Source organism: Gossypium arboreum, chromosome 3 (genome assembly GCF_025698485.1).
Source record: "Gossypium arboreum isolate Shixiya-1 chromosome 3, ASM2569848v2, whole genome shotgun sequence".
Taxonomy (NCBI): Eukaryota; Viridiplantae; Streptophyta; class Magnoliopsida; order Malvales; family Malvaceae; genus Gossypium; species Gossypium arboreum.
Window position 1 is genome coordinate 128752796 of NC_069072.1, and position 16255 is coordinate 128769050.

At 31.8% G+C, this 16255-nt stretch overlaps 2 protein-coding genes across 3 annotated transcripts; both read left to right on the forward strand.

Moving 5' to 3' along the window:
• Window positions 1-1518: 1518 nt before the first annotated feature.
• Window positions 1519-4799, forward strand: LOC108474504 (uncharacterized). 2 transcript variants are annotated; one of them, XM_017776455.2, is made up of 3 exons: window positions 1519-1755; window positions 1913-2286; window positions 2491-4799. In XM_017776455.2, exons 2-3 carry the CDS (start codon window positions 1937-1939, stop codon window positions 4364-4366), a joined length of 2226 nt encoding a protein of 741 aa, XP_017631944.1. In that variant the 5' UTR covers window positions 1519-1755; window positions 1913-1936; the 3' UTR covers window positions 4367-4799. The 2 variants fall into 2 exon arrangements, with proteins under 2 accessions (XP_017631944.1, XP_017631943.1); XM_017776454.2 differs by having other exon boundaries at window positions 1523-1755; window positions 1916-2286.
• A 1491-nt stretch (window positions 4800-6290) lies between these two features.
• Window positions 6291-7626, forward strand: LOC108474563 (late embryogenesis abundant protein D-29). Its single transcript, XM_017776527.2, has 2 exons — window positions 6291-6862; window positions 6950-7626. Exons 1-2 carry the CDS (start codon window positions 6430-6432, stop codon window positions 7486-7488), a joined length of 972 nt encoding a protein of 323 aa, XP_017632016.1. The 5' UTR covers window positions 6291-6429; the 3' UTR covers window positions 7489-7626.
• Window positions 7627-16255: the final 8629 nt, after the last annotated feature.

The following is a 16255-nucleotide window of genomic DNA, read 5'->3' on the forward strand; positions in this document are numbered from 1 at the left end:
TAACAGTTACGACAAGGGCAATCCTTAGCACTAACAATTTCCTTACCATGCCATTGTTATGTTGAATTCTTCCTTCATGCGTCTTGACAGATCTTTCATATGGGTCTCTAATGTGAAGTACCCATGCAATTACTTCCTTTTTTTTTTCTATAGCATCCTACTATGATGCGATAAGAGTGAGTATCCGTTGCCCCACCCTTCAAGCCTTTGATATTTTTCCTTCTTGGATTGGATTAATCCCATTCCATTTGAGCTTTCCCCATTATTTTGATGTACTCCTCCACTTCCTTAATGATCGTCAACAGATTTAGGTTGATTCCTTCATAAATAACTTTGTTTCTAAGTCCCTAAATTTTCCATAAGGTGATGACCAAACTCTGTAATATTATATTTCAAGACGTGATCCCCTTCTCTAGCTACTTCTAGCATTTGTATGATCCAACCTTTCACAAATATTAAATTAGTGCCTCCCTTACAAAGGCCAAATCTCTACCCAAATTACACTGCTCTAGCCAAATCACCCTCTCAGAACAGATGATTTGTCCTCCTCTTCTCCTTGGCATATAACATACTTCGAATTAATAGCGTGAATTCTCCTTTTCAACTTTGGTTCACAAGGAAGGGCATTGTTAATGAGTTTCCGTAAAAAGATAATCACCTTAAAATAGACTTTCAACATTCATATAAAGTTTTATATTCTCTTCAAAGCATTGAGACCTACAGAATGTGTGTTATTAAGAAGTTGAGAGTAATTTTTTCTAATCGAGAAATTCCCATGTCACATGTGTAACCATTTAAGTTTAACTAGATCCTCGAGCAAATATTTACTACTGATTAACTCCTGATCACCTACTTATCTGATTTTGCCTCTGATAATACATTAAATCTGTGACTTAGTAATTTTTTTGTGAACTCCGTCTGTTGTTGATTTGCATTATTTTCATTCACTTCCTTACCTATTAAAATGCTCTTCTAGGTCCATGAATCCCCTTTTTTTGGCTGGCATTAAAGGATGTTATCTTTGGCACAGGATTTTTTTATTAAAGTTTTTTTCAGAAGTTAGCTTTCCTCGTTGACTAATCTCCATGTCTGTTTAGCTAACAATGCTTCATTCATTGTTTACATCTTTCTTATGCCAAGTTCTATTGAGGATTTGCTTGAGCACACCTTATCATAGTTAAGAAGATGTTTTTTCTATTTATTATTGTTCTCTCCCCACCAAAATTTTCTCATAAGTTAGATTCATCTTATCACAAACATATTTTGATGTTTGGAAACAAGAAAATTGAAAAATGAGTTAAGTTTATCAACATCAATTTAATTAATAAACCTATCTCATTAGCGTAATAGTTTAGCCTTTCAAAAAGAGAGTTTAGATTCGAATTTATTCAAAATGGGCTGAAAAAACTTACCTCTCTTGTTTAAATGTCCAAGCTCCATCCCCAAGTATTTACAACTTTACTATTGATCCTATATTAAATGATACAGAATAAAAATTTGAAATTAAAAGCAGAGAGATTAATTTGAAAGATTAAAAAGCATAGGGATCGAGAGAAAAATTAGACCTAAGATTTATGATTCTCTCACTAATTTACGAATGAATAACATAAGATCCTAGAAAGAACATTGAAAAAAAAAATCCCTAATTCATGAATCAGTCCTTACTGTGCCTAATGTAATTCTCTTCCAAATCGATGCACTCCGAATTTTGCCCTAGAAGAGAAACCGGATTCTTGATTGACCCTTAATCAACTGGTTCTACTTTTCCCTTATTCTTCTTCCTTTAAATTTCAATTTTTTTTCTGGTTTTAAATGTATCTATTTTCTGCAGAAACGTCATCTGGGAGTTCATGCATTATTTTAATTTATAGGGTACATTGATTGATTAAAGACTAGTTTGCTTCATGTGCAGCAGGTTTCAGTTATTATAATTGCAATGGCTAATGGAAAGCTGATCGTTGTATGTCAGTCCGGTGGGAAGTTCACCACCAACGCTGACGGCACCCTTTCCTACTCCGGTGGGGATGCCCACGCTACCAGTCTCACCCTCAACACAAAATTTGATGATTTCAAGTCTGAGATTTCTGATATGTGGAAGTATGACCTGCATTCTCTCAGCATTAAGTACTTGCTACCCAACAATAAGCGCACCCTTATCACCATTTCCACTGACAGAGACATACTCCGTTTCCTTGAATTCCATGAAGACTCTGCTTCTGCTGATGTTTATGTCATGACCCCATCGCCTCCAGCTCCTAGCGATGCTACCTCCTTGCCTTGCAGCAGGTCAATACATCTTTGCATACCCCTTTTTATTTTTTTGTCAAGTGCTAATAATTTCTGTATTTTTCATCACTTTTGGTATCAGGTTTATTACAAAATTTATGAGGTATATAACATGGAACTTAACAGATGTTAGTGTTTGCAGTTTTGGGTATTTGATGTTTTGACAATTTGGTTCCTTAAATGGCATGATACTTACCTATGCAGGTCCAGTCATACAATGCCCAATGGACCTGTTTCTCCCATTGATGCTCCTACGGATTATCTTCCCGATGAGCCTATTTTTCCCGTTGATGCTCCTATGGATTTTCTTCCTGATGCAGAAGATGCTGGGAAGCAAAAAACACCTCAAATTTCATCATGGAAGAGTTGCATTACAGGCGTAGGTCAGACTTTTAATACTCGACGTGAACTTCATGAGGCTTTGGACAAGTTTTCTTTAGCACACGGTTTCCATTATACTCTTAAAAATAGCGATGGCAGGCGTTTTTGCACGAGGTGTAAAGCGGAAGGGTGTCCTTGGTTCTTTATAGCACCAAAATTGTCTACCACCAAGTTGTTCAGGATTAAGAAGATGAATGATACCCATACCTGTGGTGTAGGATCAATCCGAGCAAGTGCCTCAAGGAAATTGGTTGCAAGTATTGTAAAGGAAAAGTTGCGAGATACCCCCACTTACAAGCCGCAAGAAATCATCGATGATATTCGACGAGATTTGGGGATTGAACTGAATTATGCACAGGCTTATGGGGGGATAGCAGCTGCATTAGAGGAACTTCAAGGTTCACATAGAACAGCATACAATCAGTTGCCTTTGCTGTGTGGGAAAATATTGGAGACAAATCCTGGCAGTGCTGCCATTCTCAACACCAAAGAAGACTTGAGCTTTCACCGAATATTCGTTGCTTTCCATGCATCGCTCTACGGATTCCAGAATGGTTGCCGCCCACTACTTTTTCTGGACTGCACATCTTTGAAGTCAAAATACAGGGGAGAACTGTTTACTGCCACTGCTTTGGATGGAAATAATGTTATTTTTCTTGTAGCTTTTGCAATTGTAGATGTACTAAGTGATGATAATTGGCATTGGTTTCTGGAGCAGCTGAAGACTGTGCTCTCTATGTCTCCTGAGATAACATTTGTGGCAGACATGAAAAAGGAGATGAGTGAATCCCTTAGCTTGGTATTTCCAAATTGTTTCCATGGTTATTGCCTGCATCAGCTAACAGAAAGCTTGAAAAGAAAGTTTAAGGGATCATTAACTCTAGAGGTAGTTCGTGTGCTAATTTCTGAATTTCATAGTGCTGCCTATGCACCAACTGCTGAAGGATTCAAGAAGTGCATTGGGACTATAAAAAACATATCACCTGAGGCTTACGAATGGGTCCTGCAAACTGAACCTGAGCACTGGGCAAATGCATTTTTCAAGGGTGCTAGGTACAATCATCTTAAATCTAGTGTTACAGAATCATTTTGCGATTGGGTTTCTGATTTACCTGCAATGCCAATAACACAAGTAATTGAAACGATACGCCGTAAATTGATGGAATTCATCTATACACGCAAGATGGATTCGGATCAATGGTCATCAAACCTTACTCCATCTGCAGAGGAAAACCTCCAAAGAAGTCTTGTCAATTCACGTTCTCTTGAAGTAGTCCTTTCACACAGTAGTTGTTTCAAGGTTCGGGATACTTTAGACATGATAAACGTTGTTAACCTTGAAAATTGGGATTGTAGTTGCAGGGAATGGCAGATCAACGGATTGCCATGTTTACATGCAGTGGCAGCAATTGAACACGTTGGCAAGAATGTGTATGATTACTGCTACAGATATTTTACTACTGAGGCTTTTAAAGTTACATATTCAGAGTCTATAAACCCAATACCGCCGTTAGACAGGTGCATGAAAAGAGAATCATCACCGGTGCTTGTGCATCCTCCTTGTGTGACCCGTCCGGTGGGGCGGCCCAAGGAAAGAAAATACGCACTTAAATCCAATCAAGCTGTTAAGAGAACACTTCAGTGCAGCAAGTGCAAAAAGCTTGGGCACAACAAAAGGAAATGCAAGCAATCTGCTTAGGGAGTAAAAGTTGTAGTTTATTGTATTTAGGTTGGTTGAAAGAAAGCTTGTGACGATGCAGACCCGGATGAGACATGGTGAGATATTGGGATCCTGTATGTGGATTGATTTTTCTGGAATTACAAGCTGGATGGCTGTACTGCACAGTGATATTCTCTTCGTGTAGGAAACTGGTTTGACGTTAGGTTTCCATTTTTACTAACAGGGAAAGTAAAGGCCATTCCTGCAAACATGTTGAACAAGTGAGCAACAAACATGTGGTGAATGTCTTGTTGCGTTCCTCATCCATTATTCCATTGCCAGTTGATATAATTGCAGAAAAAAAAAAACGAAATTTTGATGACTTTTGCATATGTATATATATCTTTTTCCCTTTTAAGTCAACTACACTGTTGACCCAACTATCAAAATTTTTTATTTTAGGCATCCAAAAGACTTGCAATTTAGACACTCACATTACATAATTCATTTATTTTGATCACTCTTGATAAAAACTCTACTGAAAATTTCATTGGTGGTGGCATAATTTATCATATAAATGTTCAATTTTAATGATTAAAATATAATTTGCCTAAAATTAATTATTAACTAAAATAAAAGAAAAAACAACAATTAAATAGTTGAAAAAAAACTCAGAAATCTAAACATTTCCTTTTCCAAAAATTTTAACTTTGAAAAGATCTATGTTTCGACCCTCTTCGTTCGCATATTGGCGGATTGCTTAAAGGAACTAACGTGAAGCTTAATTTGACAACAGTTTATGTTCATAAAAAGCATGTAACAACAAAAGAAGAAAATCTAACCAGTTTTAAATTGAATCCTCTCTCTAGATAAAATTCTAAGGCCAAATACTAAAATGACAAACAAACATGTAGAAAAGCCAAATCCTGATACAATCTTGATTAATTGACTTAGAAATACAAATATCAAAGAAGAAAGAGAGGCGTAACTTGTAGAGGAAAAAGAGGGTCGTAATTGCTCTAGCGTTTAAAATTTGACGAAGAAGAGACGTTTAGATTTTTAGTTTTTTTTTTTCCAACTATTTAATTATTATTATTTTATTTTGGTTAATAATTAGTATTAGATAAATTATATTGTTATATTTTAAAGTGATGTATCATATTTATGTGATTAATTAGGTCATATGAAATCTAATGATTTGTCTATATGTAAAAAAATTTATCATATCATCTTTCTTAAAATTTTTAAATTTTTATGGAGAGTAATCAAAATAAAGGAAGGAGTGCAAACTTTTTGTTGCTATCCGTTTTGTTTACCCAAAGAAAATATCATTGTAAAAGTCTCAGTCCCAGACAAACGAAATCCATATAATTTTGTAGTTTGCTACTGGTTCTTAAAAACACTTGCAAAATTTTAGATGGGAAATCCTCCAATACTGTAGGATGCAACTGTGTAACATCTAGATGCCCCTTGAATTCAATGTTTAGATTAAAGGGAAACAACATAACGATATGGAAATGGAAATGGCCATAGGCTGCCCATTGTGAGTGCATGTTCTGTTAGGGACCCAAATACACTGACTGCTAAAAATTGGCAAAGCGAGCAAAGTTTGGATAACAAACGAAACAAGTCAAAAAGGGAATACAAATTTGGAATTGTAAACTTCTAACATGTTCTACTGTGACCTGCTTTATGAGTTGTATGATTAAGAATGATTATGCCTTCTAGAGTTTTGCAGTTTATTTTCCTGATAAGCCACTTTGAAGATTGGCATGGGATATAGGGGATCGTGGCTATAACCTAACGCAACTCCTTAGAGACACGTACGAAGCTTTTACAGTAAACAGCTAGGGAGCTGACACTTGGAATGCTGAAGATGACACATAGCAACCTCAAACGTTTCCCAGTTTGCCACGTTGAATGACAGCCACCCCCATCACCTCCTCTCCCCGCTTAAATATAACACCCCCAAGGTTCATGGCCTTCATCAACTTTCTTCCCCCTACACTTGCTATCTTCAAAAAAGTTCAATTTCCTTCCTTCCTTGAAGAAAAAACACTTTGTGGACACAATTTGTTGCTGTACTTTTTAACCATATATTCATGGCTTCGAGTTGGTTTTTCATTGTGTTCCTTGTCCTAACTGCTGCCAACGTGAGGTGCACGACCGTGGACCACATGCCATCGACAGATGAGGATGCTAGAGATTATTCAAAGTTAAAGACGAAGACAGAAGAAGCCACTGATGAACTCAACAGCAGAACTCAGCAAGCCAAGGATGCCTTGAAAAGCAAGGCGGATCATGCTGCAAATGAGGTAAAGAGCAACACACAACAAGCAAAGGATAGGGCATCAGAGGTAGGGAAAGAAGCCAAGGAGTCCACAGATTCATGGACTGAATGGGCTAAAGAGAAGATATCTGAAGGGCTTGGATTCAAGCAAGACGATGATCCTAAGGGTTCTGTCAGGAAAGCCTCTGATTCAGTAGCTGACACTGCTACCAAGACCAAGGACAAGTTACAAGACATGGCCTCAGGTTGATTAAAATTAATTTACTTTTTACACCCCGGATTTTATTATGTTATTTATTGTTCTGATCACTGATTTATTCAACATTGGGCAGGAGCTGGTGAATACAGTGCAGGGAAGGCAAAGGACATGAAAGATACAGCCTACAAGAAGACCGATAATGTGACGAACGCGGCAAAGGGAAAGAGCAGTGAGATGAGACAAGCAACCACAGAGAAGGCCAGGGAATTAGCAGATTCTGCAAAAGAGAATGCGAACACAGCATATATTGCAGCGAAGGAAAAGGTGAGGGACATGGCGGATAGGACAAGTGAGATGACGAATGAAGCGCAGGAAAGGGGGGCTCGGAAGGCGGAAGAAGCGAAGGAGGTAGTTGCCGAGAAAGCAGAGGGTGTGGCGGAGGAAACCAAGAAAAAGAACGAAGAGACAGGGGAGAGCCTGAAGTGGGCGAAAGAGAAAGCTAAACAAGGGTACGATGCGGCCAAAAGCAAAGCTGAAGAGACCATAGAATCTGCAAAGGATACCATAGCTTCGGGCTACGAGTCGGCGAAGCAGAAATCACAAGAACTGAAAGATAACTATGTGAACGGTGGAGGACAAGGGCGAGGACGTGAGCGAGATGAGGAGCTGTGAGTTGCTGCAATGCTGAGTGGTGGTGATGAGATTAAGATTTGAGAGTAGATGAGTTTTTATATGCTTTGTTTCGGTGGTTGTATAAATATGTTTGGTTTTGAAACTTCGGTCGACAATAATGGATGGTTACTTTCCATACCGTATGACATGATGGTAGAAGTAGAGGCATTCTTAATATGATTACTCCAAAACAAGAGCGAGCTAAGCTGGCATTAGGTCCATTGATCTTTTGGGGTTGGTAGGTTACATCATGATTCATGGTGAGTGAAACCCGAAGCCCAAGACGGTGTAACTTAAATCATAACAAATGGTAACCACATGCTATTTTGACCCGATATAAAGCCCTTAAACAAATTAAGGTTTAATAATTATAAGTACATATTTTAAATTTTAAACAAATTAAGGCTTATTTTTTAAAATATATAAAATACATATTTTAAAAATTGAAAAGTGACGATCGTAACATAAATTTACATCGGATATCTGAGATAATTTATAAATAAAAATAGATACAAAAGTCAAATAAATGTTTTTTACAATATGCTATTACTAAATTATGTTTTACAAAGTCAAATGGCAACTGATGAGAATTTTTATTTTTAAAATATTTTATTTTATATTAAATTATATTTAATAATGATTTTATTAAAATTTAATAATAACAACAATAATTATTTATTACAATTATTTCATTTAATTAAATATAATTATAGTTTTATTTCATTTAATTTAATCAAATAGTAGATGTCCAGGTTGAATCTAGAGGTGTGTATGGGTCGGGCCGGGTTCATTAAAAAATTTTGGCTCATTTTCTTTGAAAACGAGCTAAAATTTTGAGAAAAAATAATAAGCTCAAGTTCGCCCGGCTATATTATTTTTTTTTTGTTTTTTTCATTAAATAAAAAATTTTAAAATATAATAAATCAAATGCATTTAAAGCATAAAAACAAATATTAAAACAAAAAAATAAAATGTGACAAAATAATTCTTAAAATAATACATAAATTAAAAATATAATAAAAATAATTATATTAAAATTAAAAATTAAAACAAATTAGAACTAAATTAAGAATTAAATTATATTAATAACAAAATTCTATAATATCAAAATAACATTAAAAATAACAAAAAAAAGTAAAGTAAAAAAAATTAAAGTTACTTAAAATTTAAAATAAAAATTTTTTTTGGGCCAAAAAATCTTGCCTGAGGCCCGGCCCATTTTTTAAACGGGCTTCGTTTTTTGCCAAAACCTATTTTTCGGGCCTATATTTTTACCCAAACCTTCCTTTTTTCGGGCGAGCTTTCGGGCCGGGCCGCCTAGCCCATGCACACCTCTAGTTGAATCTTAAGATTGGAAGGCGGACTTAAAAAGCCACCTATAGACGCTTTACGCCTGATCATTTCGGATAACGCTTGTATCTTCTTTATTACTCTAGCTGGCATAGAGTTAGCCGATGTCGTCATTCGACTATATTCTATTACAGTGAATTTGTGATGTTAGTATGTGAGACTAATAACTAACCACACTAACCAATGTGATGTTAGTATGTGAGACCGATAACCAACCACACTAACCAAACACCAGTTTAGATGCTTCTAAGTGTATATTAAAAATTATTTTCAATATATTTCATTTTCCTTTTAATTCATGAAAAACATTCAAAATTATGCTCAAATTTTGCCGGGATATATATATATATATATATAATTTTTTGCGTTTCAACGAAGAACAATATTTATTTCTAAAATTATTTTGTCTATTTTGTTTTCACGATGGACGCTCTTCGTGCTTTACTAGAACGACGAACGGTGATAATTTGATTAGTTTCTTCCTAGATTTTTTTTTTTTAATTTTCTAAGAAATTTGCATAAATTTTAATGCAAATCTGATACTGTTTATATTTACGCTTTCTTCTAATATTGTTTATTGCTGCTTGCGGTGATTCTGAATGGGTAATGGAGATCTTGCCAAAAGAGAGAGCCGCCGAAAGAATCTGCTAAGCTTCTTCTGGATCTACTCTTTATACCAAAGCTTCAATCTCAATTTCTCACATTTGTTCTGTATTTTCTAATTTATTCATAATTTGAGTTTTTTTTAATGTTTTCTTTCTAATTTTTATGCTTGTTTCTAATAACTTCTATATTTTTAGTTTCATATTTTTAATAAATAAATAATTTAATCATATTTTAATAAAATTATTATTAAATATAATTTAACATTAATGATATATGATTTAATAACTTTCTTGACATAATTATTATTAAAATATGAATTATTAAAAATAAAAATATATAATATTAGAAAAATAATTATAACGTACTTTATTATTTTTAAACTACAATGCATATTTAATGTGCTAGAATATTATTAGCGAAACAAATTAATTATTCTCTAAACAAAAAACAAAAGATTAGAAATAATAAATACATTGAGAATTATATTTTACATCAAAACATAATGTTAATACATTATCAAAAGTTATATGTGATAGAATTTTAAATAATATCTAATATAAAATTAGAACGTAAACCAAGATCTATCATGTCAAATCATCAAGAATAAATAAATAACATAACTATATGCGGAAGCGTACCTGAATCCATGGATTCTTTGAAATTTTCTAGATTTTGGGGTTTTGATCTTCCAAATTAGCATACAAAAAATTTAGAGAATATTTGCTTTCTCTTTCCTAATTATGGGATATTAGAAAAGATATCTTGTGTATAATTTAGAGACCATAACCCTAACATTTATAACCTTGGTATATTAGTTTTAATCAAATTCTAATTAGCCCATCATTAATCAGAATTTGATTAGAATTCAATTACTAGAGTATCTACACATATTTGACCCATACTTTATTTAATAATTAAAACCCACTAAAATTTTAACTAAATTAGATCACTTTTAATTTGGGCTAACCTATTATGATAGTAAATAATAACATGTAATTACCTTTATTTTATATGTGATGTCGATATTTTCCAACAATCTCCCACTTGGACCACATATATATACTAATTACTCTATAATTACATATCATTATATAACCTTATGAGCTCAAAATTTTACTATCATATCCAAAAGGTATTCCGAACAAACTCATCCATTAATTATGTTAACATAGAACCAAGGCGACTTTCGTTACATATATCGTAACTAAGTCCATCTATGATCACATATATTAACACAACCAAATGACATAGATCAAGTATGGATGTGTAGCATGGAAATTACATGCAATATGATCTAACATGTTTATTTCCAACTGGTCCTTCTTAGTGAGATCAAACCTTACCAAAATTAGAGTGTGAATAAACCAAATAAACTTTATTTCTGCAGAAAATAAACTTAATATCTTTAAACTGAAATAACTGAAAATGTGTCTAAAACATAAAAGCATTTAAAAATACAATCTCCAACTAAAACCAAATATCCTTTAAATGACATTACACCCATATGAGCAGTGTGCTCTTATAAAACCTTAGGTGTAGTTCCTTAATAAGCGGATCCACAATCATGTAGTTTGCCCTAATATGCTTTATAAGCACCTAACCACTCTGGACTTTTACTTTAACAACCAGAAACTTAAAGTCTGTGTGTTTTTACTTTGATGTGCTCCTGTTGCTATTGGAATAAAAGACTGCAAATTATTTTCACAATTTTGCACCTTAGTGACAAAAACTTGTATCCATATTCCATCAAAATCGGAGTCTGTATACTTGATGATCTCTAACTGATTAGACCTCCTATATGTGAGCATGTAATCTTTTGTTCTTTGAAAATGTCTTATAACCCTCTTGGATGCGATCCAATAGTCCAAACCAGGGTTGTTTAAAATATCTGCCTAACATCCCAATAGTGTACACAATATTCCAATGTATACAAACTTGAACATACATTAGATTTTTTACTGCTAAAATGTAAAAAAATCTAATGCATTTTTGTAATCTCAAAATCATTCTTAGGGTATTGATTGAGACTATATTTATTATTGACAAGCAGTATGTCATTAACATATAAAACCAAATATAGAACCTTACTCCCTCTAAACTTATGGTATATACGATTATCAATAAAATTCATCTCTAAACTAAATGAGATAATCATTTGGTAAAATTTGTAATATTATTGACAAGAAGTTTGCTTAAGCCCATAGATGAAGTTCTTTGCAAATCATTAACTTTGCATCATTAGACACAAAGCTTTCTAATTGCACCATATAAATGAATGATCAATGTTACCATTGATAAACCATTAACTTGATATTCATCTGATATAGCTTAATGGCAAAATATTCCACTAAAGCCATTATGACCCTTTCTCTAGTGGACCTTTTTAATGACATTCATTCTTGAGGTTGTTGAGTTTGTTCTTCTAGAATAATTACCTCATCTTGAATAGGGAGTTGTTTATAATTGTCTTATTGAGGTTCTAGATTCACTTCTTAATCAATGATAGGTATGAGAACCTAAACATCATCAAAAGTGATAGTAGGAACTGCGTTAAAATTCAATTCCTCCTTAAAAACAATGTATCTAACCTTATTTCTCCCTCCAAACTCAACATCCTAAAAAAATGTTGCAATTCCCATCTCAAAAAAATATTCCTAATTGTGGGATTGTAAAATTCATAGCCCTTAGATCGCTCAGTATATCCTTGACCCTTATACTTTATAGACGTCAAATAAGTTAGAAATGATGTCATTTCCACCTTATCGTTTTTAGCAAAATATTTCTCAATTTCGTCAAGGAAACCTTAGCCTAAGTAATCTTTTCAGATTCTATGCCCTTAAAGGCTTCTAAAATGTTGTTCTTCATGATTATTAGACTCATGCAATTTGAACGATTTCACCTCTCAAAATCCCTTTTAACATATGGGGTGCTTTCCACAGTGAGAGGTGCGAGTAGTTCTTCCTTTAGTGTAAGGTCTATGTTCATACAACCAAGCACTATAAGTAAGTGCCTTTTCCATTCATTGAAATTAGTCCCATTAAGCATCTGTATAGAATTTATAGTAGCATATATTGTGGCAGTAGAATATGAATTAGTTGAATATAGAAAAATAAATAAATAAAAATAAGCTCACATCAATATTCATAAGTAAATAATAAATTCAGGATAATGGCTAATCCCATCTCAAGATACCAAACACAACACTAATATCAAGTTTTTGGATAGTAATATTAACTATAAGCGGTACTCTTGTTGTAGCAATCAAACATTGACAATAAATTATGTCAAATAATGAATTAATCTTTGGACTAGTACTAACATATTGCTTACATAAAGTACCTTATAATTGTCACATTTATCGCCACAGATGTCGTTGAAATTCTGCCAAATATTAACTTACCTTTGGGTCAATCAATAAACGCATGAATTACAAAAATATATAATCATCTTGATATTTTAAATAAACTAGTCTACACAAAAGAGGTCACTTTGGCGACATTTTGTTTCAACTAATTTATTTAAAAATATTAGACATCCTTAATTAAAACCTAAAGCCAAAATCTGAATTTATTTGTTTCAAAAGATTTCTTTTAATTTCATTTTCAATCAAATTAAAAGATAATAGTATATATATGTATCTATATTTATCCCAAAACAACATACAATGATGTTGGCAAATATAATAATAGTTGAATAAATCTTAAACCATAAACAACGTCACATAAGACTTCAAATTTAAATAAAATAATTTGAATAAAGGTAAACCTCATCTTAAGATATCGGACACCCCATTAATATTTCATCTTTGAAAAAAATATTAACTTGTAAGTGATATCTTGGTGTAGTAATCAAACATTGACAATACGAACATGTCGAACAATAAATCTTCTTTTGGGCTAATTTATTACTCACATGTAAAATTGAATAATCGTCATATGTTTATCAGCATAGTTGCACATGTAATATTATTAACCTTCATTTGGGCCGATCAATATCAACATAACTTAAGTTACATGCACACAAACTTTTATATTTGAAAACAAAATAATTTATACAAAGAAATCACTTTGGTGACTTTTTGCTTCAATTATGTTATTTTAAAATATATATAAACATACCAATATTCAAATTTAAATTTCGCCAATAGTCAAATGTCAAAACTGTTTTTTTATTGCTTTATAGACTCTGAAATAACCCAAAATAAGGATGTCTTAATAATGCAATAAAAAAAAACCAAAAACCTTAATTTTTTTTGACTATTTCTTTTTTGTTCCAAAACCATATATATCAAAACCAAACAGAAATAATGTAGTGGTTTAAAGCCAAATAATTAACAAGCGCATGCATTCATAATTTTGGCATGAATAAAAACACTAAAGTAATTCACACATATACATGTATCCATAATCAAATAGAAAAACTTACCCTGAATTTACCATGTAAATCTAAAGTCATATTTATGATTAAACAGATATTCACATAAATACTTGAAAAATATTTTCAAGCCAATAAATCTCAAAAACAAAATCATAATAGTTGGCATATCCCACAATTCATACAATAGACTATATCATAATTTAACCAAATATTTGGAACCATAAGATGCCAAAACCTAAGATTATAAAACCAAACTTAGAAACAAATTATTTAAATATGTATATAGTTGATATGAATTTGCACCAAAGCACCCGTAAAATTGAATATATAACCATAACAATAATAATAATAATAATAATAATAATAATAATAATAATAATAATAATAATAACAATTTGAACAATATCCATCAAAACTTAATTTCGCCAATTAAACTATAAAAGATATCTTCTTGAATAATGGTTATAAACACCTATTCATGCCAACTATAATCATGCATTAATCCTCAAAATCATTTATATGCGTATAATATATATACATAATATATACACACAATTATATAATAAAAAATAATATTAGTTTGCCTTACATATTTCATGTAAACTCAAATTCATATTAATGACTAAAGATATTATCATAAAACTTCTTTATACGTACAAACATTTAAAAAGAAAAACCACAACCACCAAATATAAAAGAATCCCAAATTGTATAAAAGCCTTCATATGCACAATCACTTATGAAAATTCATAGCCACCATATTAAAAAAAATCCCAAACATTTTAATCTAGTCGGGTTTCATAAGGACTAAAACTTATATAAAATAATAATAGTAGGAACCAAAAGTAATCGTTTGTATATATGAATTGAATTCAATGGTGAATATAATTCATCATGAATTAAGACAAAAGATGATAATTTCATATATATTCAACCAAAAATAGAAAATTTAAAACAAATAGTGTGAAAAAAAAACATCATGGCAACTTTCATTTATTCATTATTAAGCATAATCATGAGCAAAAGCATAATATATAAATAGCAAACTAGATTTTAACCTCAGACAACTTATATTTTGCATTGTTTTATATGCACATACATGCTAAAACAAGCAAAATAATTGACATAATGCCATAAAAATTAATCTAAAATGAATTATTAGATTTATAGAATTAATCTGAAAATTATAAATCAAGATTTACATATAATAAATCAAGATTATCAAGAATGTTATATTATACAATTGCAATTAAAACATTCTAAACAAGAAAATCTTAAAAGATCAAAACCATATTTAATCCAATATTCATTGTTGACATAATTAACCAAAACCTAAAAAATATTTACAAGAATTTCAAAGATTCAACATAGAAATATCAAATCTATAAGATCTAAAAATCGAATCAATCCAAAATAATAGAGAATTAATTCATTCCAAAAAGAATAGAAACTTAATCAATTTCCAATGATTCAACATGACGAGGCTCGGATGCCACTTGATAGAATTTTAAATAATATCTAATATAAAATTAGAACTGTAAACCATGATCTATCATGTTAAATCATCAAGAATAAATAAATAACAGAACTATATGCGGAAGCATACCTGAATCCATGGATTCTTTGAAATTTTCTAGATCTTGGGGTTTTGATCTTCCAAATTAGCACACAAGAAATGTAGAAAATATTTGCTCTCTCTTTCCTAATTATGGGATATTAGAAAAGATATCTTATGTATAATTTGGGGACCATAACCCTAACATTTATAACCTTAGCATATTAGTTCTAATCAAATTCTAATTAGCCCATCATTAATGAGAATTTGATTAGAATTCAATTACTCGAGTATCTACACATATTTTGATCCATACTTTATTTAATAATTAAAACCCAATAAAATTTTAACCAAATTAGATCACTTTTAATTTGGGCTAACCTATCATGATAGTAAATAATAACATGTAATTACCCTTATTATATATGTGATGTCCATATTTTCCAACAATATGATGTCCTTAGGTTATATGCCATAATCTATATGTTACTTAAAGAATAATTTTAAAAATGGAAAATTTGTGTCTTTCTCGTCTCAAATAGTTTTTCCTAGAGATAGATGTTGAAGTACAACAAAAGAATCAATGAAATTGTTATGTTGTGTATATAACATATTTTCATTAATTTACGAATTGTTTTTATGTTGCTGGACATGTATAATATAAGAATCTCATGCAAAAGTAAAAACAAATAATGTAGATTTAATGTATGTGTTTTATTTATATTTAAAATTTTAATACATTCAACAAGTTTCAAGTCCTTCACAGTCCATCCTACTTCGACCCAAAACCTACACAATGGAAAGTATAACTGTAGTACCATTTACAAAATGCCACATTTATAAAGAGAGTTGCAAATATTCAATAAGCTCAAGCTTTGG

Excerpts from the sequence above, each read along its gene's own strand:
- LOC108474504 (XM_017776455.2), top strand. The coding sequence starts at position 1,937 with ATGGCTAATGGAAAGCTGATCGTTGTATGTCAGTCCGGTGGGAAGTTC. Across the intron at positions 2,287-2,490 it reads ACCTCCTTGCCTTGCAGCAG|GTCCAGTCATACAATGCCCA; the intron begins GTCAATACATCT and ends TTACCTATGCAG.
- LOC108474563 (XM_017776527.2), top strand. The coding sequence starts at position 6,430 with ATGGCTTCGAGTTGGTTTTTCATTGTGTTCCTTGTCCTAACTGCTGCC. Across the intron at positions 6,863-6,949 it reads GTTACAAGACATGGCCTCAG|GAGCTGGTGAATACAGTGCA; the intron begins GTTGATTAAAAT and ends AACATTGGGCAG.